Here is a 25218-nt window from a genome sequence, read left to right on the forward strand (position 1 = left end):
AAACATTAAAAATTCTTTTAATTAAGAAAATCTTGGGGTGCCTGGGTGGCTCAGTTGGTTGAGCGTCCAACTGTAACTCAGGTCATGATCTCACAGTTCGTGAGTTTGAGTCCCGTGTCAGGCTCTGTGCAGAGAGTTTGGAGCCTGGAGCCTGCTTCGGATTCTGTGCCTCCCTCTCTCTCTGCCCCAACCCACTCGCATTCTGTCTCTGTCTCTCTCAAAAATAAATAAACATTAAAGAAAATCTTGTTAATTCATTTTATCAAATAAATAAGACTCCTGATCAGGTTGTAACATGATCAGACAAATATGTGTGTGTGTGTGTGTATACACATATACATGTGTGTATATACATATATATATATATATACATATATATGTGTGTGTGTGTGTGTATGTATATATATATATATTTTTTTTTTTTTGAGAGAGAGAGAGATAGAGTAAAGTACAAGTGGGGAGGGGGAGAGAGAGAGATAATCCCAATCAGGCTTCACTCTTAGCACAGAGACCAATGCAGAACTTGATGCGGGGCTTGATCGCATGACCACAAGATCATGACCTGAGCAGAAATCAAGAGTCAATGCTCAACCGACTGAGCCACCCAGGTGCCCCCAGACTAATATTATTAAAAGAGATCAGGTGTGCTTCGTGCTGGAGGCGGATTGGGAGTGAGTGGTGGGGAGCTCTGCCAGCCAGGGCTCAGGTGGCGAAGGACGGACTTACAGGACTGTTTAAAAGGGGGGACTGACACGATGTGACCAGTGCACTTCAGGGAGTGAGGATAGAGGTACTGGGGAGACTCTGGTTGTTTAATGTGTGCAACATTTTAGATGAAACGGCAGTGAAGGCTTTTTGAGTGACCACTAAGAGAGGGATGATGATCAAATACCAACTGGGATCAAGAATAACATATGTTGAGTTGTGAACATGTGTGACACATTGGAACAGAGAATTTTAAGAAGCTTCTGGATACATCAGTCCTGAGCTTAGAGGAAAAACCTGCAGTGGAGATTCACTGGAGAGATAGTCATCGAATAGGTAGTTGAAGCAGTGGGTTGGCTGGGATGATTTTTTTTCCTTTTTTTTTTTTTTTTAATGTTTGTTTATTATTTTTTTTTTTTTGAGAGAGAGAGAGAGACAGAGCCTGAGTGGGGGAGGGTCAGAGAGAGAGGGAGACACAGAATCCAAAGCAGGCTCCAGGCTCTGAGTTGTTAGCACAGAGCCCGACAGGGGGCTCGAACCCATGAACTGTGAGATCATGACCTGAGCCGAAGTAAGAAGCTTAACCAATTGAGCCACTCAGGTGCCCTCCTCTTTTTTTAATTGAAGTATAGTTAACATACAGTGTTATATTAGTTTCAGGTGTTCAATACAGTGATTCAACAATTCTGCACATTACTCAGTACTCATCACAGTACGTGTACTCTTAACCCCCTTTATCTATTACACTCATCCCTCCACCCAAGTCCCCTTGCCATCTCTACCAGTTTGTTGTCTATATTTAAGAGTCTGTTTTTTGTTTGTTTTGTTTCGTAAGTTCCACATATGAATGAAATAGTATGGTATTTGTATTTATCTGTCTGACTTACTTCACTTAGCATTATACCCCGTAGGTCCATACATGTTGTTGCAGATGGCAGCCTTTTTTATGGCTGAGTAATTCCAGTGTGTGTGTGTGTGTGTGTGTGTGTGTGTGTGTGTGTGTGATCTTTATCCACTCATCTATGGGTGGACACTTGGTTTGCCGCCATATCTTGGCTATTGTAAATAATGTTGCAGTAAACATAGAGGTGCGTGTTCCGTTTTGAATTAGGGTTTTCTTTTCTTTTCTTAGACACACAGTAGTATGATTCCTAGATCAAAGGGTGGTTCTATTTTTAATTTTTTGAAGAACCTCCATACTGATTTCCACAGTGGCTGCACCAGTTTGCATTCCCACCAACAGTGCACAGGGATTCCTTTTTCTCCACATCTTCACCAACACTTGTTGTCTCTTATCTTTTTAATTTTAGCCATCATGCCAAGTGTAAGGTGATATCTCATCATGGTTTTGACTTGCATTTCCCTGATGATTAGTGATGGTTAGCATCTTTTCACATGTCTGTTCGCCATTTGTACGTGTTCTTTGGGAAAATGCATGTTCAGATCCTCTGCTCATTTTTTGGATAGGACCACTTTTGTGCAGAGACTACCAAGAAAACAGACCTAGCCCAGGGCAAACTGACGGACTCCTACATTTATATACCAAGTAGAAGACAAGAAATCAGTAAAGGAGGTTAAAGTAAGATCGCTAGAAAAGTGTAAAGAAAACCCTGGGTAGTGTAACACTGTTTGAGCTGAGAAAGGAAATATTCAAGAAGAGAGAATGGCCTCTCAGACTCTTCAGATGTTTGCATTATATTTACTCCTACGGATAGGTAGTAATAATGTTAAAGAATTAAAACAAGTATATTCATGTTTCTGAGCTTATCTTCCTGATGAGGTTTTAATATTCCTGAAGACAAAAATAATGTAGTTTTGAGTCTTTAATAAATACGAGAATGACTGAAATAATTTAAGCCATTTGGAATAAAAGAAACGATGATGATGATGCTTTCTAGATCTCCGGTATATACCAGAGACCACAGTTTTCTAGGCACTTAATTCATGCGTATGTCCCAATTAATAATTCACAACAGCCTCCTATACTGGAGTATCATAATTTTCTCTATACATAAAGAGACAAGGAGCAGGGCATTTAATTAATTTACCTAAGGTCAAAAAGAGATAGAGACAAAATCCCTAGCCATGTATGTTATACTCCTTCATTATATATAAAAAAAAAAAACAGAAGAATAAACATACGTGTAATAAATAGATAACTTACTAAATTTAAAAAGCCGACATATTATATTAAATAATTTACATAGTTAAAATTAGCTCAAAAATTATCTCCAAAGAAATCAGCCTTCACTAGTATACTGCTACTTTAAAATAAACTTCTAGGGGCGCCTGGGTGGCGCAGTCGGTTAAGCGTCCGACTTCAGCCAGGTCATGATCTCGCGGTCTGTGAATTCGAGCCCCGCGTCAGGCTCTGGGCTGATGGCTCAGAGCCTGGAGCCTGTTTCCGATTCTGTGTCTCCCTCTCTCTCTGACCCTCCCCCGTTCATGCTCTGTCTCTCTCTGTCCCAAAAATAAATAAGCGTTGAAAAAAAAAATAAATAAATAAAATAAACTTCTAGAATTACTACAGTCTCTCTGCTTGCCCACTTGTTAGGTGCTCCTTCAACACTCCAGTTTGCCATCCACACCCACCTCTATAGCTCTCCCATGTTTCCCACTAATCTAAATGGCAAACCCACGTCGAAGCTTCCGTCTTCACATAATTTGGTCGTGTGATCACTCACACTCACCAGTGATGGCGATGACCATTCCTTCACCTCGTTGATATCATTTCTTGGTTTCTCTTTTACTTCTTTCCAGATTTTCTTCACTGGTTTATTTTTCTGATACCACCCATGGTACATAGATGATTTCTAGAGTCCAACCTTGGGTTTCTTTGCTTAGCATACTATCCAATTTCTTCACTCAATTTCTGCTACTTCCAGAACATAATTACTCCCAGAGCTTTTTCAAACTCTGATCTCTCCCCTGATATCCAGACATTAGTGTTAACCTGTAGATTGAACATTTTACCTTAGATATCCCCTGGCTACTTCAGTCTTGGAAAGTTCAGTTTTGAGCTGGTCAAAACCCACCCACGACACTCTCCAGTCCCCTTTCATCCTGCTCCTTAAAGGCCGGATGCTCTTTCTGTGTCCCCTCTGTTGGGAGAGTCAAAAGCATTCATCAAGTTGCTCAGCCATAAATCTAAGAGTCATTCTAGCAGTGGCTCTCTGTGCATGGTCCTTGTTTCCAGTGCGTCAGCCAGTTCTGCCATATCTTCCTAGAAAGTATCTTTCATCTACTTCCTCTATGTTAGCTTTATTGACATATTCTGGATAAGAGTTTGGAGCTTCTTCAGTGTCTCTATTATAAGACAATCCTTACTTCTGGTCTCCCCTCTGCCAGCCTATTCTCATTTCTATCAGAGAGAGAATAACGTGACACAAAATGATCACATCATTTTCTTGCTCATAGTCCTTCGTTGTCTGTTTGCTTCTCCAACAGACAATCATAGACCCTCAGCAGGAGTCTGAGTCTCCTGGCGTTTACATTCCAGTAATGGTAGAAATGACTGTAACTGCTTATACAATATCTCAGATGTCAATAAGGGTTATGAAGAAAAATGGGTCAGGTAGAGAGGGCAGAGCACTAAGAGCGGGGAGTGTTATCCCACCCACGGCCAGCAAAGACCTCTTGGATGAGACCACTGCAGCACAGCCCCAAAGGACATGAAGATGCAAGGTTAAACATCCCCTCATTCCAGAACAAAAAGTCAAACCTCCATTCAATTACCATTCACCTGACAAATGCAGAGAGGTCCACAGGTCTGGAGTCTGATATAGATGATGTTGTAAAGGTTTTCTTCAGTCTATTAAACAGTAATTTTTGTTTCCACACTGACAACAGACACCTTGTATCTTGACTATCTCCTAAGATTAGTAGGCTGGTGAACTTTATGGCATATCAGTTTCTCAACAAATATAATTTTTTAATAAATTCATAGAGAAGGCAATATTACTGAGATCACGAAACTGAAAGAGATCAGATGGGCTTCATGCTGGAGATAGATTGGAAGTGAGTGGTGGGGAAGCTATGATAGTTGGGGCTCAGGTGGTAAAGAATAGATTTACAGGATTATTTAAAAGGGGGGACTGATACAATGTGATTGGCATGAAAGAGGAGAAACACACACACACACACACACACACACACACACACACACTTACGGAAGTAAATAAATAAACCAAACCAGACAAACATCTTCCTTCCTTCCATCCTTCTTTCCTTCCTTCTTTTGATACTCAAAATATTTTTAATGCCCAAATTATTTATTTAGTACTCAAATTGTGTAGGTTTGAGCAGTAGAAACCTACTTCAGGCTGGCTCCTGTGTTGTTCTGACATGACCCTATCATTCTTTGATATGGGGATATCATTTTTTTTAACATAGTTGACATACAGTGCTGGGTTAGTTTCAGGTATACAACTTAGTGATTTGACAAGTGTGTACCTTACCCTGTGCTCACTAGGAGTGGAACCACCCTTTGTCCCATACAATGCTATTTCAATACCGTTAGCTATATCCCCCCTGTGGTCTCTTTCATCCCTATGATTCATTTCATAATGAAGCCTCTCTCTCCCACTCCCCTTTACCCATTTTTCCCAGTCCTTCACACCCCTCCCCTTTGGAAACCACCAGTTTGTTTTCTGTATTTGTGGGTTTGTTTCTGCTTTCCTGTTTGTTTGTTCATTTGTTTTGTTTTTTAGATTCCATATGTAAGTGAAATCATATCATTTTTGTCTTTCTGTGTCAGACTTATTTCACTTAGAATAATGTTCTCTGGGTCCATCCATGTTGTCATAAATGGCAAGATCTCATTTTCTTGTTTGTTTGTTTCAAGTTTTTATTTAAATTTCATGTCAGTAACATACAGGGTGCATTAGTTTCGGGTGTAGAATTTACCGATTTGACTCTATACATTATTTGGTGCTCATCATGATGAGTGTACTCCTTAATCCCCATCACTTATATAACCCATCCCCCTGTCTACCTCCCTTCCAGCAACCCTCAGTTTGTTCTCTACAGTTAAGAGTCTCTTTCTTGGTTTGCTTCTCTCTTTTGTTTTCCCCCAATGTTCATTTTTTGTTGTTGTTTCTTAAACTCCACATATGAGTGAAATCATATGATATTTGTCTTTCTCTGATCAACTTACTTCACTTAGCGCAATACTCTGTAGATCAGTCTATGTCATTGCAAATGGCAAGATTTCATTCATTTTCTGGCTGAGTGATATTCCATTATATATATTAAAAATATATGTATATATAAGTATATATTCATATATATATATATATGTATATATATATATATGCCACTTCTTCTGTATTCATTCATCGATTGATAGACACTTAGGTTGCTTCCGTATCTATTGTAAGTAATACTTCAGTGAACATAGGGGTGCATATATCTTTGAATTAATGTTTTGTTCTCTTTGAGTAAATACCCAGTAATGGAATTACTAGGTCATATGGTATTTCCATTTCTTAATTTTTTGAGGAACCTCCATACTGTCTTCCATAGGGGCTGCACCAATTTGCACTCCCTGCCAACAGTGCGTGAAGGTTCCTTTTCCTCTACACTCTTACCAACACTTGTTATTTATTGTCTTTCTGAATTTAGCCATTCTGAGCACTTCTTTAATTTCTGGTGCGGTAAAGTGTTACAGGATCCCATTGTGCTTTCCCTCACCCAGCTCTGGAATCAGCCATTTCTCCAAGAAGTTGTGCTTTTATTCAGTAGAGCATCTAAGATCCGAACGAGTCGGGTACTCACTGCTTCTGGAGGTAACCCTTCTCCCAGACCGTCTTCAGGGGATGGTAGGAACCATCTGTATATTGAGCACATACACAAATCCAGCTAGATTTATTTCTGTAAGTAGCTGTATCATACTGAAAAGCACAAGGGCTCTCCAAGAGAGTCCATTCCAATCCAAACCCACAAGATCCATTCGAGATTTTACACTTTTCATCTGCACCCTCCTTTCCTGACCGTGAGAATCTGGCTCCCGCTCTCCTTGATACATTTATTTGCTCGGGTAACCTGTCTTGTAGTCAGTCTCCCAGCCATGCTGGGTGGATATGGTGTTGGCTGTCTCCGGGCACAGGCATCAGCCACCACTGAGCTCACTCTCTGCCCACTCGAGCACCCTGCTGCTCTGGACTCCAGCCCTCACCTGGAATGATTCAGCCCTCCGTGAATGATTCAGGAAGGTTGGGTGAACAGGAGAGACAAGCAGATGTTTTGCACAGTCATCCTAGATGATAGTGGAATGAAGGTCAAAGTGTCTTTTTTAGCATCCTTACCACTTGCCACCAGCCTCTCCCTGACTTCCCAAACTTCCCAAACTTCCCACCTTTCAACCAAGTATAAGTAGAGGAGTCTCATATATGTGCAGCTTTAGATCGTGTCCAGTTTCAACCCTGTTGCCCGTCGTTTGCTCTTTCTGTCCCATCGAGTTAACGTTGTAACTTACAACAGTTTAGATGGCCATGTTCATGTCAAAACTAATATCAGTATGTATTTTCACTGATGTATTAATGAATTAAAGTTTTAAAACCGTAAAAAAATAAAGAAAAATTTAAAACCTTGCAAATGTAGGTTTGTCAGCAGGAATAATAAAATACTGTGAGTGGACTTCAGATCTGGTGTCAAGTTTCACATGTGAGGTCTTGAAACGCAAATCTCCAGTGTGCCAGTTGGGTTACATAGTGGTAAAGACCCTCAAAGAGGACAAGTTTCCCATTTCACTGGCAGAGATATAATTGGCCCTGCGGGGTAACAATTACTGTGGGTGTCACCCTGCCAGACCACGGAGCCCAGTAATGACCCATGTGCAAACACTGCATTTTTTTTATTCCAAATTCATAGGTATTTAAAGTTCTGAGCCAAAATAAACAGAAGTTAATCTCTTCGTTCTGTATAATCTTTCTGTTAACTTGGCAGATGTCAATTAAGTGTAACTGTCTATCCATTTTATATCTATTCATTTCTGACCCCCCCCAAATCCCAGCTGCAAGTGTATATCTCCAAACAGCCCTGCTCTTAATCTGCTGAGTAGGTTAATTCCTGAGCTTCAGAGTGGCTAATACACCGAAAGTATCGCAGGTACTAATACACTAGTGTTTTAACCGAAATTATGTTTGTACGGAAGGGCAACAAATACAGAAAATAAACAATAACGTTCTCGACCGCTGCATAAAAACTAGCTCAAAATGTAGTGGCTCAACACATTAAGAGCTTATTCTCTCTTCTTTGTTTGTGGGCCAATAATTCAGGAGCAAGTTGGCTGGGAAGTTCCAGCCTCAAGTTCTTTGGTTCCTGCAGCCTCAGTCGTCTGAAGGCTTGACTAGGATTGCAGGGTCTGCTTCAAGATGGCTTGCTCACGTGACCGGCAAGTTGATGCTGGCTATTAGGTCTTATTTCCTCTCCACATGGGGGCCTCTCCACCTGGCTGCTTGAGGTTCCGCAGAGCATAGGGTCTGGCTTCCCCAGAGCAAGTGATCCAAGAGACCGAGGTAAAGGCTCTTAGTGCGTTTTCTTACTAAGCCTTGCAAGTTACACACACACACTGTCACTTGCAACATTCTATTTGTCACCCGGATTCAGTGTAGGGGGGAACTACATAGGCTATGAATAGCAGGAGGTGATTTACGGCTAACTTGGAGGTCAGTTACCATGGTTTTCCCTCTGGGACACAGAGATTCATGTCTCTTCCACATGAAAAAGCACACTTACTTCCTCCAAAGGCCCTTTAAAGTTCGCTTCTGTTTAGGGGATCTGCTCCGAATCCAGTAACTTGTCATCTAAGTCATGTTTGTACCAAAATGAACCTCTTAGTGAAGTCTAAGAACAGAGGAAGTTATTCAAGTACAGCTTCTCATCTGAAGACCTGGCAACAGGTTTTGTGCCATCCACACACTCAGCATACGAAAGTCAAGTAGGCATAGAGTAACCGCTTCAGACCCTTTGACTCCAGAGGGAGAAACAAGCTGTATGCAGAAGCAGGTGGTCCATGGTGGTTCTAAAGTCCAGTCAGGTACATGTTGGTAGTTCCTGGATTAGGACCCAGTTCTGCTATTTCCTGGAAGTGATTTTTCATGGCTCAGACATAGCTCCATTCTGTACTCTCTCTGTGCCTTTTAATCCAAGCTGGTGGCGGTACCACGGGTGCAGTTCTCTCATCAACCGTTCCGATGCGTCGTTCTGGTTACTCCGGTAGGTAAATGCCACATCCACAATTGGATAGAGAGAAGCTTTTTGTTTGTTGGTTTTATGTTACACTTCTGCTAACATGTTAAGGGAAAAATGCCCTTAACCTCATTAAAACCCTTATTTTTTAACTCAGAGGATCTGTAAGACATGCCAGTCAGCTGCCTAGACGTTCTGTAGTCTCACTGAGTGGTCCTTTGAAGCACTACCTAATCCATTTTGGAGGTCTGACCGTGAATTTCACAGTCACACTTCATTGTCATCTTTATCTTATTTTTTATCAGCAGTTGATCTTTTTTTCTTTAAAGTTTATTTAATTTATTTTGAGAGAGAGAGAGAGAGAGAGAGCGCACGCAAGAGCAGGAGACAGGCAGAGAGAGAGGGAGAGAGAGAGTCCCAAGCAGGCTCCATGCTGTCTGCACAGAGCCTGGCTCGGGGCTTGAACTCAAAAACTGTGATCCCGTGACCTGAGCCAAAATCAAGAGTTGGAGGCTTACCCGAATGAGCCACCCAGATGCCCCTGGTAGTTTGCCTGGAAGGGACTAGAAATGAGAAAACACTTTATTTTCAAGTCGATCAAGTCCTGCTTTCTTCATATTTTATGTGCTTTTTTTAAGTGTTTTTTTTGTTTTGCCTCTTCTTCTTCCCCTCTTATTGTAAGTAGAAGATGTTCAGTTTTCTCTGCCTGAAGTGTCCTTAGCTAGGTTACACAATTCACTATGTATAAATTTTCCTTTCCAGATTATCATGATTTATCAGACCTTCCACTGCAACAGAGCCAGCATGCAGTTTTCCGTCATCACCAGTCGCACTTATTCCTCGCTTTCTTTGACGCCATTACTGACGACCTCCTCGAGAGCCGCGAGACTTGTGCTCTTAGCCCTCTCCAGGCCTGTCCAGCTCCCTTGTACCTTTTGATCCCTCAGTTACCCACATCTTTAGGTTTTTGTTACAATTCCCTCCCAGGACCAGATCTATTATTAGGTATTCATTATTGCATAAACAAATCACCCCCAAATTTAATAGCTTAACACCATGCTTTAGTATTTCCCATGGGCCTCTCCACAAGACTCCTCCGGTGTGATCAGTCAGCAGTCTCAGAGACCAAGCCGGATGCTAGCATCAGAAGTCACACACAGCCACCTCTTCCTAGCTCTCCACTGACCACGGAGTCAGCACTAATTCAGTGTAGAAGGAGACTATGAATGGGTACGGACACCAGAGGCAAGGATTAATGGACTTCCTCTTGGAAACGTTAAAGGTGATGTAAGGAAAGGAAAAAAAAAAAACCCTAAATTTTCAATGGATATATAGTAACTTGTCCTATAATATCCTCTCCTAGAACGTATCCCATGTGAAAAAGTGCAAGGCCTTCACAATTTCAAACTCCAGAATTTGGGCCAAACGGAACATTGTCGTGAGTGACTGATGAAGTCTTGTTTTGTGAACTTAATTATGTCCAGTTCATAGGACTGTGTGTGTTACACAGCTGCCTTGCTTCAGAGAAGCTCTTGTTCTCACAAACAGATCTGCTCATTTTGAAACATTGCAAAGCTAGTGTGGATATTTCGAGACTCCCAAGTACTCAAAAACCAGAACCAAATGATCGTCTTGTTAAGAGTAGTCAATAAAGTTACAGCTGGATGTTTTCTCTCTGCTAAATTTAGACATTACACTCCATTCAATTTTCTCTTGATTAAACAGATTGAAAATCATATGTATGCATACAACTAGTCTAAATGGACCACTTGCTTAAGATCAGCAGTTTTCTGAGGAGACTAACTCAAAGCCAAAGGAAAAAAATGTGACTTAGGGAAAAAAATATATATGCTGTATGTTTGACTTCGCAGTACAGCCTTCTCGGTGTTGTTTTTTAAGCCAAGAAATTTGTTTACATGGAATCCTGTTTTTACCTACTACTGTGTTGATGGAAGACGATGTACAGACACGTGATTAACTCTTAAAGGGAATTCAAATGATAATGATTAGCCTTTAAATAGCATAACTCATTAATAATGGAAGAAAGAAGGTTTCTCTGGTCCTGAACTGCTATTACTAGTCAAACAGGACATTTAAAAACAAATCACTTCATTGTCAATTTTCGGGAAAATTTCTATTGGAGTCTCACTTTTGTCCACTTAGTGACACGTCGTGATTGCAACCCATTCTGTACAAATTGTTTTCTTTCTATAGATATAATATTAGATTGAAATGAATATGATAGAAACTTCAGAATTTCAAGCAGACAAATTAGTGCCGTTTGAATTTGCTCTGGCAGGTACATTTGGTGTGAGGAACGATATGAAAAGTAGATGATTTCTGAGACTTTCTGGAGATACTTAATGGGGTAGAGAAATATTTTTTCCTGTGTCCTACAAATTTAAAACACATCATAAGAATTATGCATTTGCTATTGAAAAGGTAACTGGTGTTGATTTTTTAAAGTTATTTTGTAAGAAAAATTTTAATATCTGATTTTAGAGTTGGTATCTGTATGTTCTATTCCTTAATAGAAACAGTAGTATTTACTCTTCTGTTGTTTTGCTGTTGATTCTCTTTTTAGTTTCTTTTCTTATCATTTATGGTTCCTATACTCTATACTCTAAAATTGTGCCTAATTTTATTTCTTTCTAATGTTTCCTTGGATTACAAATTGAGAAATCATTTATAACGCAAGTGTCTCTTTGGGTTGAGTTAGGCATTAATCCATAAAAGAAATCCACCATAATAAATAATAGTTTAACTTCTTGAGCTCTGAATCACAGGCCTCTAGGGAATTAAGAAAAAAGAAGTAAATACTAACGGCATAAAACGAAGGCCGTGGGATAGTTGTGAAAAGCCTAAAGTTATAACGTTTTCATCTCTGAAGAGAGTCAGGTGAGGAAGTATAGCGGCGAGCCTTCGAGAGCGGAGGGACAGAAAGATGTGACCAAGAGAGAAAGAAGATGTCACAGAGACAATATGAGGGATGGTAGCCCCTGAGAGAAACACTCACCCGGGTTCAGCCCTTCCTTCTTCCCTTGAAATAATATCTCTTTCTCCAAAGAGCCCATCCTTCTGCATTGACTATGACATCAGCAAGGATCAACCAGACAGGATGGCCGTGGCAGGGAAAACACCCGGAGGAAATTTCGTGAAGCGTGTAGTACACAGAATGTAACTTTCTCACTTCTTCCCTCTCGCAGGTTTTCTGAACCAGATGAGTAACGCCAGTCACTCCGTCCTTCAGCCTTCGTTCCAAGGATGCATGCAGCTTGTCCAAGTGGATGACCAACTGGTGAATTTATACGAAGTGGCCCAGAGGAGGCCGGGGAGTTTTGCCAATGTCAGCATCGACATGTGCGCCATCATAGACAGGTACGCTCTGTCTGTCCTACCCCAAACTTGTCTACGCTCTCTAAATTTCACGTTTTTGTCGTTGGGCGAGAGAAACACACGTGCGCACACACCCTGTAAGAGGTGAGGCGAGAGGAGCCACCCGTCACACCGATGGCGTATTTGTGATTTTAGCGGTGACATTTATATCGGGACGTGGATAAATATATAAATAATATGGCAGAACAGTCTGTTATCACACAAACCTCCCTCAGCAGACGCGATTATTATGCGGGTAGTTTTGCAAACAACAGCTGAGTTATAAAGGGGCTCAGTTTATTTTTGCTTTTGCTTCCTACTCCCACAAGCAGAAATGTCCCCTTCTCTCCTTGTCTTGGTCACGACTCATCCTCAGCATATTGTCCCCTCTCAAGCCCTTTCCTGAGGGAAAGAAGCTTTAAAAAATGTTGGCAGGCAGTATGGGAATTTACTGAAGCAGAATATTTAATGTAATTGAGCCTGCTTATAAAATATACTGAAATATTGCAAAATCTAATCTGTATTCGTTTTTGCAAATCTGGGGAGGAGCTTTTTTATAAAAACTTAGTTGACTTCTCACAGAGTAGATAGATACAGCTCTTACATGAAATATTATGACATCATTGCATACATTAACTTTAATGTACTTCTAAAAAGTGCCTTTGATTCCAGCATAAAAAATATTCCTTTGAGATGTTTTGTCCGTAAAGAAACTATATCTGACTTTGTGTTGAATTTAACCTGGTGAATTTAGGTGATTTTCTACACTACTTTCAAAGTTTTTATGATAGGGCTATCCTATTCTGAAAAATAATTTTATTAATTTTGTGTTTTGGAAGATGGAAGTTTTAGAAGTCTCCGTCTGTCTCCAACAAAGTGTAGACCATCAGTCTCTAATTTTCTTTTCATTTAAGAGGAGATCCTTGGGGAAGTCATTCAAAGACACATAATGAATCTTAAAAATATGTAAAATCATCTGTAGTGAAGTAAGTTTGCTTCTATATAATCTCAATAAAATAATATGTGCGTGAATGGTAAATTACAGTTTAAATGATGGATCTAGAATGTAACATTTTAAAGCCTTAACATCTTTATAATAAGACTTGATGACATAGCACAGTTCTTATTTCTATTGCATATTTGCAAATAGTCATCCTGATAGCCTAAACAATTTGTATTTAAACACAACAGTGAACAATTTTAATGGAAATATATTCCCAATTTTTGAACCATCAGCGATGTAATAGCTATTATTTCTGCCTAAAGCAAGTGGTAGCAACAATCAGAAAAACTGAAAGATGACTGTTTTAAGACCAGACTTTGTGATGTTTGATATTTAGCCATAAATTTTTATTAATTGTTTTCCATACAGGAAGATTTTCCTTCTTAGCAATAGGTAGACAGAATATTGAGTTATTTTAGTACCTTGTCCATTTTCCATGTCAGTAGCTTTAATGTTACAATAATCTCTGTCAATAATACCCAAGTTAGTCCACTCAGCTTTTGTAAACAGCCTAGATTTTATGGTTATGTTGCCATTTCGCTTCAAATAGCGTGTGTCCCGGGCACTATATTTAAGTTGTTTGCTACTAAAGAAGTATGGGTGATATGTTGAGGCTTTAATGTTTTACTTCCATGGAGAGACAAGGTGCTAAATTGGCTCCAAAAGAATGAATGAGATTTTTGTAAATGAAGGGAATGGAAAATGGCACCTCTGATGAAGGTAAATACACAAGAAAACATGAAGAATTGGGACTTCAAATTTCAGTTTTTGTCAGATACAGAAGTATACAGATTTTTTTTTTTTTTTGCCAAAATGGGTCAGTCTCATTGTCCATTTTGCCAAGTGTCCTGTAGCTGATGGAGTAAGGAATAGGTCTCTCTCAACCTCCAGTAGGATAAGCCAAGAGAAAAGGGGAAGTTGTCACCTCTGACATGTGACGCAATTCCAAAGCCCAGTAGGGCATCCATTTTCTGCTTGCTCTGTTTTTTGAAGGCAGTGATTGTTTTTTTTTTTTTTCTAATTGAGTTGTAACTGACATGTAACTTTCAGATTTGGAACACAGTGAATTGATATTTATATGTATCGCAAAGCAATCACCAGAGCAACAGCTTATGTATGTGAATTACCAATATGTGAAAGAGCAGATTTCTTTACTCACCTAAAATGTTTCAGTTCAAAATATTAATCTGTGAAGTGTTATATCTTTGTGTATATGATACAGAACTGTATTCACCTTATTCCAACCATTGAGGAGCTCATTGATGAGTTAACCCTCAATCTGTGTCTTTCCATATGAGAGTACCAGTGGTTTTAGCCTGTCCTCGTAGAGCGGTGACCCACCAGATACACCGTAATGATATATTCCCTACCCATCTCTGGTTTGGTATTTTCCCCCTTACTAACTAAAATTTTGCAACAGCCCCATCGCTGCCATTTTATTTTCAAACTCTAAATTTCCCCTAAGTAAGCCTACACTGGCTCTTTCAAATTTCAGCTTGATTGATTTGAGAGCTATTTTGGCCGGCGGCGTGGGGGTGGGGGGAGGATAAATGAGAACATAGGGAAAAAAAAAATAGAAAAGCTACCACAGGCACATTTTTTATGACATGTTTGGAGATAATAGGAGCAGCTGCAATGATTCGATGAGTAAAACTTAGGGAACTAGTTTGGGGAAGATGATTGTACAGGGGTTTTGCTGTGTGTCATGCTGGGATACCCTATGATTTGAACTTCGTTTTCTTTCTTTGCGTGTGGATTTACATGAAGCTTGTTTTATTTACTTGTTTGTTTTCGGAGCACAGCAATGAATCAAGAAAAGAGCAAGCGTGCCAAGCCACAGAATCATTCATTCAGTAGTATTTTCTGAGTATATCCGTGGTGCCAGGCACTCACTGTTCTAGGCACTAAGGATGCCTCATTGAACAAAATAGAGATCCTTGGACTTGGAAAGCTCACATTCTGAGGAAAGGGGAAGAAGAACAAATGTAATAAGTAAATATTGCAGTAAGTTTGAAGAAATAAGTGTTATTAAAAAAAAAAAAGTAGGCCAACTGGAGGACCATCATTCCAAGAGAGTGAGGTGTCGGGTTGCAATTTAAATAGATTGGTCAGAGTCAGCCTCATTGAAAAGATAATAATAAGTTCAAGACCTGAAAGAGGTAATAGAATTTGCCGATTCTTTTGGCAAAGAGAATAGTCAATGCAGAGAGAAGAGTCCATGCAGTGAGGCCGCCTGGCATGATCTAGGATCAGCCAGGGCCAGGGGGGCAAGTTTGGAAGGAATAGGAGTAGAGCTGCGGGAGAGGAGGCCAGAGCAATTCTAGAGGTCAAGTCCTGCAGAATCACAGGCTTTTTTTTTTCTTAACAATTTGGCTTTGATTTTGAGGGAATTCAGGAACCATCGCAGGTTTCTGAGTAGAGCAATGGCAGGATCCAGCTTACGGTTTAAAAGAATAACTCTCACTGTGGGAAGAGGAAAGGTAGAAGCAGGGAGCTTCTTGTAATCCAGGTGAGAGATGCCGGTGGCCTAAGATCAGGGTGCTGGCATGAGAGGTCGTGAGATGTGGTCAGTTCTGAAAATATTTAAGAGTGGAGTCCATCGTGTGTCTTGATGGACTAAGTAGAAGAGTTAGAGGATTAACCCAAACTATTTAGTAAAAGCAACTGGAAGGAAGGAGTTGCCATATCCCAGTGGGAAGACTAGTGGTCAAGAAGGTTGGTCAAGGGTTAAGAAAAAATATCAGGAGCTAGTGTTGGGCATGAGTTGAAGGGTCTATTGAACACAAGTGGAGTTGTCAAAAAGGCAGCTGGAGATATAGATATATAGATATATAGATATAGATATAGATATAGATATAGATATAGATATAGATATAGATATAGATTTATATATATGAAACAAGCACGTACCTGCAGATTACACAATGAAATGTTGTGTCTGAAAACATCTCCATGTTTGCCTGTTGAGGGCCTCCGGTGTCTTGAGCTGTATTTCATAGACAGTATAGACCTGGAAGGTGAGAAGACGAATAGTGGGCAGGAAGCCTCTTCCAATATCAGAAGCTTGTAGCTTTACCCTTTGAAGGGTATTCTATGGCTAGAATATTCTCTGAAAATGATAAAATACCTAGCACATAGCTTCTTTGTTTTTCCCTGCATGATTGTCGCCTTTTATCTGCTCCTACTGCCCTGGTATTGTTGGATCCTTGTGACAAACGTCTTCAGGTGCCGACTCAACTCCTGTTCCCAACCCGTGTCTAACCTCTTTGTAGGTGCGAATATCTGAGAGCCAGAAGCCTGCAAAACATGCCTGTAACTGTCTAGAGTTGGCTTTATTCACTTCCTCCCACAGGATAGCACGAAGGTGGGGTTGGGCCGGGAGCAGTTAGGGAAGGGAATCGGGAATGAGTCCTGGCAGCTATGGGTCAGAATTTATCAACTAAGAGAGTTACCGTCACAGACCGTGGACCTTGTGAATTCATGTGGAGCTACCGCTTGACTCGCTTGTCTCTGACTCTTCCCTGGGACATCTGGGATGAAGAAGGTGGGGTTAAAATATTTTGAGCTTAAGTAGGTGGTATTCGTGACTGGTCTGGCAAAATACACCTGTAAGAGAAGAAATTCCTGTTTATTTAAGCTGCTGTGAGTCAAGTTTTGTTTTCCTTGGAGCCAAAAGTATCCATCCTTCCCCCATCCTCCACTTCTAAAAGCAACCAGTATAATCTTTTTACCAGAAAACAGAGGAACCAACTCCCAAGTATGGAAATGGCTTTGAAAGAAAAGACGGTAACATTTATTTTAGGATATATTGAGTTGCCTGCCAGTGATGTCCCCAAGAGACTGAACTTGGGGGACTAAATGGCCGTTTAGAGGCCAAAGCAAATACATATTCTTAGAATCGGCAGCTGGTAGGAAAAAAATAGTAAAAGCAGTTCATTAGAATTCAACTCTTATTTACCTTGGCTGTAAATATAAGAAGAAGCAAAATAAGTAAACATCCCAATAGCACAGAGAGTGGAAAGGGAAGAGTAAATTGTCCCAACTTAACCACAGCCCTCAAAGTTACCCCTTGAGAAACTGAATAGACTGGATCCTATTTTTGAGTTAGTAATTACGTCTTCATTATATTTGTGGATGGAAGTGCATAATCACTTTTATTTTTATTTTTTAGTTCAGTGCTTTCCTTTCAAGAACATCTACCCGCTTTGATTTATTATTCCTTGAAAGAAAAGAATGCGTATGTATTTTTTATAAGAGCATTTAAATAGGGGTTGGATAGGTACAGTGTCTGTCTCTAAACCAAGCTGACTCTGTTGGAAAGGTGCACAACGAATAAGTAGATGAATATTACGAGTCAGAGGAGATCACACGTTTCTATAAAAGCAGGTTTAAAATCTACAGGCCTAACTTAGATGATGAATACAGGTAACATTCTTTATTTTCTTTTTTTTTTCACATTTTTATTTTCTAAAATGGATCTTCATTTACTCAGAAGCTCCCATTTCCACACAGTAGAAGAAAAAATCAACATTTGAACATGTACATTTGGAAATCCTAATAACTTTATATGTATATTACATATTATATGTATATATAATATTTAGTCAATGTGGGATCCAAACTTAGAGTCAAACTCCTTTTGTTTAGGCTCTCATCCCATTTCAAGTGGCCTTGACCCCTCCAGCGTGACTCTTGGTTCAGAGCCAAACAACTTACGCAACAGTGGGTCTGTTCCACGCGCTCTACTCACATTCCTTTTGGCCTCCCTTAAGGTCTCCAGCCTGCTGAGTGTTCTAGACTCAGCCTCTGTCCCAACCGCCCACCGCTCTGGCATCTGTTTCTGCTGACCGTGGGATATGCCTTAGCTACTGCTGGGATCTGTGTGACGTGATAACCCTTCCCAGTTTGTCTGGGACTGTTGCATTTAGCACGGAGAACCAGGTGCCGGGAGTACTCTGTTCTGGGTGCAGCAGGGTGATTGGTCCCTCGAGACACGTGCATCCTCTGCCCTCCTCCAAATTCCCTTTCTCTTGTCTGCCAGCCCCCTAGGCATTTTTAATAGACCTCATAAGGAGATGCTGTGATGTCTGGATCTCTTGCCAACTGCATGTAAGCCAAAATGAATCATGGCCTATGTGAAGGGGTGGGGGTGTTCAGTGGGGACAGCTGTCATGGGCCCCCCATTTCCTCAGCTTGCCATGCCTCCGTATCTGCAGCACCCCCCTCAGGCTGACATGAGTCTCTGTGAATCACATTGCCAAAGGCAGCACTCAGGGCACAAGCCACCACTCACAAAGGACATCTAAAGTGAACACGCCCTCCTGCACTAATGCTGAGGTGGTGGGGGAGATCGCTGCTCAGAACTTAAACTGTTTTAACATTCGGGGCACCTGTTTTTGCGCTCCGACACCCGGCTCTTTCGAACCAAAAGCCACTTGGTCCTAGCCTATCTTGGCAAAATTGAATCCACAGGACTGCTAACTTTTTGTTCCAGTCCAGAGTCTTGAAGCGAACGCTCCCAGCCCCCGCTCCCTGTGACAATGTCACTGATGCTCTGCGTGGACAGCACAACACAAGAAGAATTTCATAGAAAATACACAAAAGCCAAACTTTGAATTGAAATACCCCAGAATGATTTCTATCACAGGAAAGGGGAGGCCTGTCTCACAAACATGGCTGTTTTTGTAGGGACGATATTTATTGCAGATTTTCTTTCTCTTTCCCCTGGGTCTTGCTAATTGCAAACTGCCAGCCTGAGTCTAACACCTTTTCCTACATTTGCAGGCTGACCGTCCCCCGTCTTTCTTGACGAATGTTCGTGTCATGAGTTAGGCTGATGTCAGGCTGTGCCTGCACTTCTCTTACATTAGGAAACGTTTTGTCTTTTATTACTCAATCTGCAGGCTTCTGGGCATATCTCGCTTTTGCATCAGGGTAATTGTGCCACAGGGGTAAAGGAGGCAGAAAGCGCCCCAGGTAAACCACACTGTTTAAACTTTGTGCCCGGCTCCGTTTTGACAACATGGTGACTGATCTCATCAAACCCCAAAGGAACGAGGAGCCGATCACCTGGAACTCATTCTGGGAGACCTGGAACCAATGAACAGTTTTTTAGGCAGGACGCTGGAGTTTCTTTTGGGGGGGGGGAGGGGAATATCCTTCAAAAATACCTTTAGGACAAGAATTATTCAGGGTCCTAAAACCATACCACCAGATCAAAATAAGCAAAACACAAGACTAGTTACATAATCCAGCTTTATTTTCTTATGTGACTGTTCACATTGTGATTCTTTATTCTAGATGTGTCTGCCTCATCACCCTATTCCCCATCTTGGATTCCACTGATTTTATATTCCTGTTTATATTGAAGCATTTAAGCCGTAGTCTTCTATCCAGCACAAAAACATAAGCTCAGTGACCTGAAAGTATCACACACCCAGGTGAACCCATGTTCAAGTCCGTTGCCTCTCTGAAGTGGTTTCAAAGTGATTTTGTTTTCTCAGCACAAATAGAGTACTAGAGTGACAAAACTTATTAAAAAAAAAAAAAAAGTACAGTAGTGAAACGCCAGAGGAGATAACTCTCCTAGGAGAAAAAGGAGAAGAAAATAGTTGAATTAACCATTTTAAGATTCAACAGCAGCTTTATTCTTCTTTGATGTATTGCATGTATTAGGACAAAAGAAACTATATTTGCTTTTGGCATGGCATATAGCTGTGCTTTGACATTTAAATCCCAAGGAAAGCCTAGTGCATAAAAGTAATGTCAGAAAACAGTTATGTGTTTGAAGATAAGCAAAAGGAGAAAGAGAAATGATTTTAACATGTAGCTAAATCAACCACAGAGAAAGACTTAAATGAGTCATTAACTTGTATATTTTGCTTTTGATATTAGATTACCTGAAAAATAAAAATGAAAGCAAACAATTTAAAAATACACATTTAAAATATCTGTCCGGAAATAGTTTCTTCTTAAGTTAACACTTTTGTCAATTACGTAGACATATGGCATAATTTTGCCGGAACCCCGAGAAGTCATTCAACTGCCCTCCCCTTAAGCTGACTTTACAGAGGAATAGACACTCTCCATTCTCTTTGTAAATATGGAGAATGATCCCTGTCACCTGGTGGAGGAAGAGTCTTTGAAGTAGCAGGTGCGGCTTCACCTTCCATGTGTTGTGCTTAACCACACATTGTGAGCGAGAGGCACTGGTTCCTGCCCAAATATGTTAATGCAAGTCATACTTGATATTGTAATATCATGGTCTAATTAAGTACCAAACACATCTTCAAAGGAGTGGAGACAAAAAGAAACAATTTCTGTTAAAACCAAACCAAAAGGTTTTAGAAAGATAAGTGGCTAAAAGCAAAACCCTCGGGGTAGGCATGGACAAGCTGACTGTAAAAATTCACAAAGGTTCATTGGTTACTTCAGTTTTCCCTGCATTTTAAGAAATCCAAACTAGAAGTTGAGGGTGATGATGCTTTATGGAACTGGTCCTTCAGAAAAGATGGTGGATTGGAATTGGAGAATTCCACTCAGTGGGCCCAGAGCAGTTCCCTCTGACCAGTGACTCACTGAATTTACATGACATAGGGCTTTAAGTTAAATTAAAATGGTTAAGGTGTGTATCCTTTTAATGATTTGTTTCTTTGCTTCATTAAATGATTTCTTTCTTTACTTCTGCTATTCCCTAATCTGAAAAAAAATGATGACATTAGAATCTACTTTTTTTGTTTTGCTTTCTTCATTCCAAATATTGCAGAGGGTAGGGAGAAAGAGAATGGAGAAGGTGGGGAAGGAGAATAGGATGGAAGGGAAGGGAGGAAGGAAGGAAACATAGGAGGTCATAAAATGGTTTCTGGTGTGTTGGTATGGGACATTTCTACTTTAATTAAAACAGAAATCAGAGGTAAAAAATTAAAGGGTGTTGTCTATTTTTTATAGGCGTTTAAAAATGGCATTTTCTTTGAAAATTTCCCTTTGCTATTGAAGTGATCCGTAACCTGAGAAGAAAGAGAAAGGAGTCGTAGATTTTTCTATGCCATAAAAAACAGAAACAAAAAACCCCCACAGTTTTCCTAAGGCTTGGAACTTGTGATTACTTTTATTTTATTTGTTAATTGAACAGAAGTACTTCCTCTCTCTGTGGTTGCATGTACATTACCTGAAACTAGTTTCAAATGGGCAAAAAGCTTAGCTTTTTAGACAACATTGTCTAAAATTCTATAAGGCACCCCTTGCCACATTAGAGATAAATACTTCATCATCTGTGTCTATGAATTCATTGAGGAACTTATTAGAGTCTGAATCTCATTTTGTTTACCAAATTCCACTTACATCAAAAAGAATGTTGCATGAGCAAGGGAGCCATGCAGCTGGAAGGGGTAGGGAATATGTATGTTTTGGAATGTTTTTGAAAAGTGAATCTGTAACACATTTTAATGAACAAAATTCCATATCTGAGAAAGATTCCTTAATTTGTAAGTAGATTGGTTTAAACAGACTTACCTACAATTGTGATAAGAATAGATTCTCTAAGTACCAGACAGCAGTTGTTTATAGGATTAATTTTGTTTGCATTTAAGGAGTACTACCTTCAACCTTTTAGTCCAGTGGTTTCCTGATCTTTGGTTCTTTGGCACAGTCCCCAAAATGTTTTATCAACTTGAGACTTATTTTCATGGACACACCACTCTAAAGACCCTCTCTGGGCAAATGAATGTGACACTAAAGTGATTTTTTTTTCTTGAAAGTTTAAGGCATTCAAAAATTAAGGGCAAAAGAGAAACCTTTAAAATTTTTAAGGGTAACATATCTGAAATGAGATAGACGCACCATATACAAAGAGGCACATGGTTCCTTTATTAACTCAAGAGACATATGTTAATCCCCTGAGAAGCTCGGAGCACTGGTACTGGTCTACACAAAAAGAAAGCCACAAGATGTGAAATAGAATCTCTTCTCACAGGGAATACACAAATGTAGCCGTGGGAATAAGAAACATTCATGAGACGTTTAAAAGCTATGTTAAGAAGCACGTGCTTCTGAATCACCACAGAGAATGTTTTCTACAGGAAATTAGTAGAGACCTACCGGGGCCTGCCATGGCTGAAGGAGGCTTCAGAGAAGAACATGTTGACATTGAGAGGAACCGGTAGCCTTTTCTTAAAGGAAAGGGAAAGAGCATGCCAGGTGAGAGCAATGAGCCAAAGTACAGAGACACAGATGGCCAAGTCATATTTCTGAAACAGTAAAGTGACCATTTAGACTAGAGCAGGAAGTTTGTGTGTGTGTGTCGGGGGGGGGGGGGTCATGGTTAGAAAGATACGCCATTCATTCATTCGTTCATCCATCCATTCATTCCACATTCATTCAGTGATTACCTACCACGTGCCAAGGAGAGTCTTAGTTTTGATGAATAAAACATAACCTATGGAACTTACATTCTTACTGACTAGTGAAAGAGACATTTTACAAACCACAATTATTGAAAAACCTGAGAAATTCTAAAACTGAGGTATGCACAGGGGATGGCAGTGGCGTGAGATTTCCGATAAGGATGGAGGAGATTGCCCAGAGGAGCAGTTCGCAGGTATACCAGAAGGACCTTCCAGCTGGACGGGAGGCACATGCAAAAGGTCATGGGTGTGAGCGACAGACTTGTAGGGAACTCAAGGACTTATGGTAGGGTCTTCCAGAGTTTGGCAGCTATTAGTAGGAAGTTAGAAACATAGTGTGAAGATCTGAGGCTAGAAATTTAGGGAGAACCTATTGGAAAAAGGTCTACTAAAAAGATTTTAATTTGTCCTCTGGACAGTTAAGGAATTACTGAAGGATTTGCAGGAAAATACCTTTTGCATTACTGACATTCTGTTCCGATGATCTGAACAGAGGTGTTGAGAGCCTGAACTATTGGTATAATGATAGGAATGGATGGAAGAGGGTAAACCCAAGGTGTTTAGGATTTGGGGTAAGCTCATTAGATATGGAGGTCAGAAAGGTATTGGTGGGAAAGAGAAACTGGTTTCAGAGTGAGAAAAAGCTTTAATGGAAGACTAAGTTATCTTCACAAGTCCCCTGAACAACGTCTTAACTGAATATTTTTTCGTGATGGTAGTATTTCCTTCAATCGGAGGAAGGTTCTGCTGGGATATAGAAAATGGTGAATATTAGTAGTGGCAATTGAGCATTTGAGGGAGATCAAAGAGAGAAAGCTAAAATAAGTAAAGCTGGGCTAGAAGTGCAGGTAATGGCATAGTGGAATAAAGAGGAAGACAGAGGAGACTGGAGCTGTCCGCCCAATATGTAGCCACTCATCAAATGGGACTTCTGGGCACTAAAACAGAGATGGCTTCTAATCGAGCTGTGCCATACATGTGAAATACACACTAGATTATGAATACTTAGTGCAAATAAAAGAATATAAAATATCTCAATAATTTTAATTGATTTCATTTTGTGTTAACTGTATTATTGAAATCAGTTTCACCTCTTTCTCTTTAATGCAGTTATCATAAAATTTAAAATTATATATGGCATGCAGCTCTTCTGATATTTATATTGGATAGTGCTCGTCTAGAATCTCTAGACAGTTTCAGCCGGATACTTTTGCAATCGAAAAGGGCTCTCCGGCCTCTGTGTTGGTCTTTTCCAAAGGTGACTTAAAAGACTCATGCAACTTCTGATAAGACTCAATAAGTTGTCCTTTAGAATTATTTTATTTCAGAGACAATGGAGATTCCCAGAAGGTCTGTGAAACTGGCATCAGTCTGAAATTCTCAGTCCCTTTTAATTAGTTAGAAGTTTCCTTAAGCCCTAAATCTGCTTGCAATGCCATCTCCAGAGAAAATCTTTACAGACTCAGAAGCCAGATGTGTTGGTTTTCTCCTGAATATTAATTCCCTATTCATTAAAAATAAAATAAAAAGTTTCCAATGAAAAAAAGAAGCCTAAATTAAGTAGACAATATTTTAGTCGAGCACAAGTTAGAACTTCGTGGTTCAAAGATTAATTTTGGGGACACCTGGGTGGCTCAGTCAGTTGAGTATCCAACTCATGGTTTCGGCTCAGGTCACGATCTCACTGTTTTTGAGTTCGAGCCCCGTGTTGGGCACTGCCGTTGGCAGCATGGAGTCTGCTTGGGATTCTCTCTCTCTCTCCCTCTCTGTCCGTCCCTCCCCTTCTCACTCTCTCTCAAAGTAAATTAAAAAACTTAAAAAAAGATTTTTTTTTCCGCTAAAGTATCTGTCATTCATTCAAATGTGTATAACTCAATATCTGTGAAGTAAAAGGTTGGGTCTCAATTAGGAATTGCTTTCAGGTTCTAGGAACAAAGGTCCAATTACACTTTATTAGACAAATCTAAAATTTCTCATGTTACATGTCAGAGGTCCGAAACAGACAATCCAAGCTTGTATGGTAACTCTTAGCAGCAATGAGAGATCCAGACTCTAACATTTTGCTCCAGTTTCCTTCGCTCATGTTTCCATTCTCCCAGTCACAAAACAGCTGCCAGAACCCCAGGCATTTCATCTGCTTTTCATGAAGAATGTAGAAGGGCCCGCTTCCCCCTTTTAACAAGTCTTATAAGTTCAAGTTCCATGCAGCACTTCCACTTACATCTCTCGGGCCAGATTTAGTCATGACTAAACCCAACAGTGGGTTGCAAGACAGAATGGGAATGCTAGTCTCTTATTCTCGTCTAAATGTCCTCTACAGAGACCAACTCAAATTAGTCCAAGTAAAGACAACTTATCGTCAAGCTACACATGAAACAATTAAGGAAGTATGTATAGAAATTCAAAAGAAAGTGTCTGAACAGCGGGATGGCCACATAATTTGCCAAAAAACTGTGCTGCTTTTGAGAATCAAAGAGATATAATGGGCATGAATTGGTCCTACACCGAACAAGCCAAGATTCACGGTCACCGTACCTAACATGT

At 40.2% G+C, this 25218-nt stretch overlaps 1 protein-coding gene across 5 annotated transcripts in view; it reads left to right on the forward strand.

The window, feature by feature from the left end:
* Positions 1-25218, forward strand: part of CNTNAP2 (contactin associated protein 2) — a 1965211-nt gene that overhangs the window by 1126203 nt on the left and 813790 nt on the right. For all 5 annotated transcript variants that reach the window (XM_045053282.1, XM_045053281.1, XM_023250688.2 and 2 more), the window contains one exon: positions 12102-12273. In XM_045053282.1, coding sequence (XP_044909217.1) covers positions 12102-12273 — 172 coding nt within the window. The remainder of the gene's footprint in view (positions 1-12101; positions 12274-25218) is intronic.

The sequence above is a fragment of the Felis catus genome, chromosome A2 (genome assembly GCF_018350175.1).
Source record: "Felis catus isolate Fca126 chromosome A2, F.catus_Fca126_mat1.0, whole genome shotgun sequence".
In the NCBI taxonomy this organism is placed as follows: Eukaryota; Metazoa; Chordata; class Mammalia; order Carnivora; family Felidae; genus Felis; species Felis catus.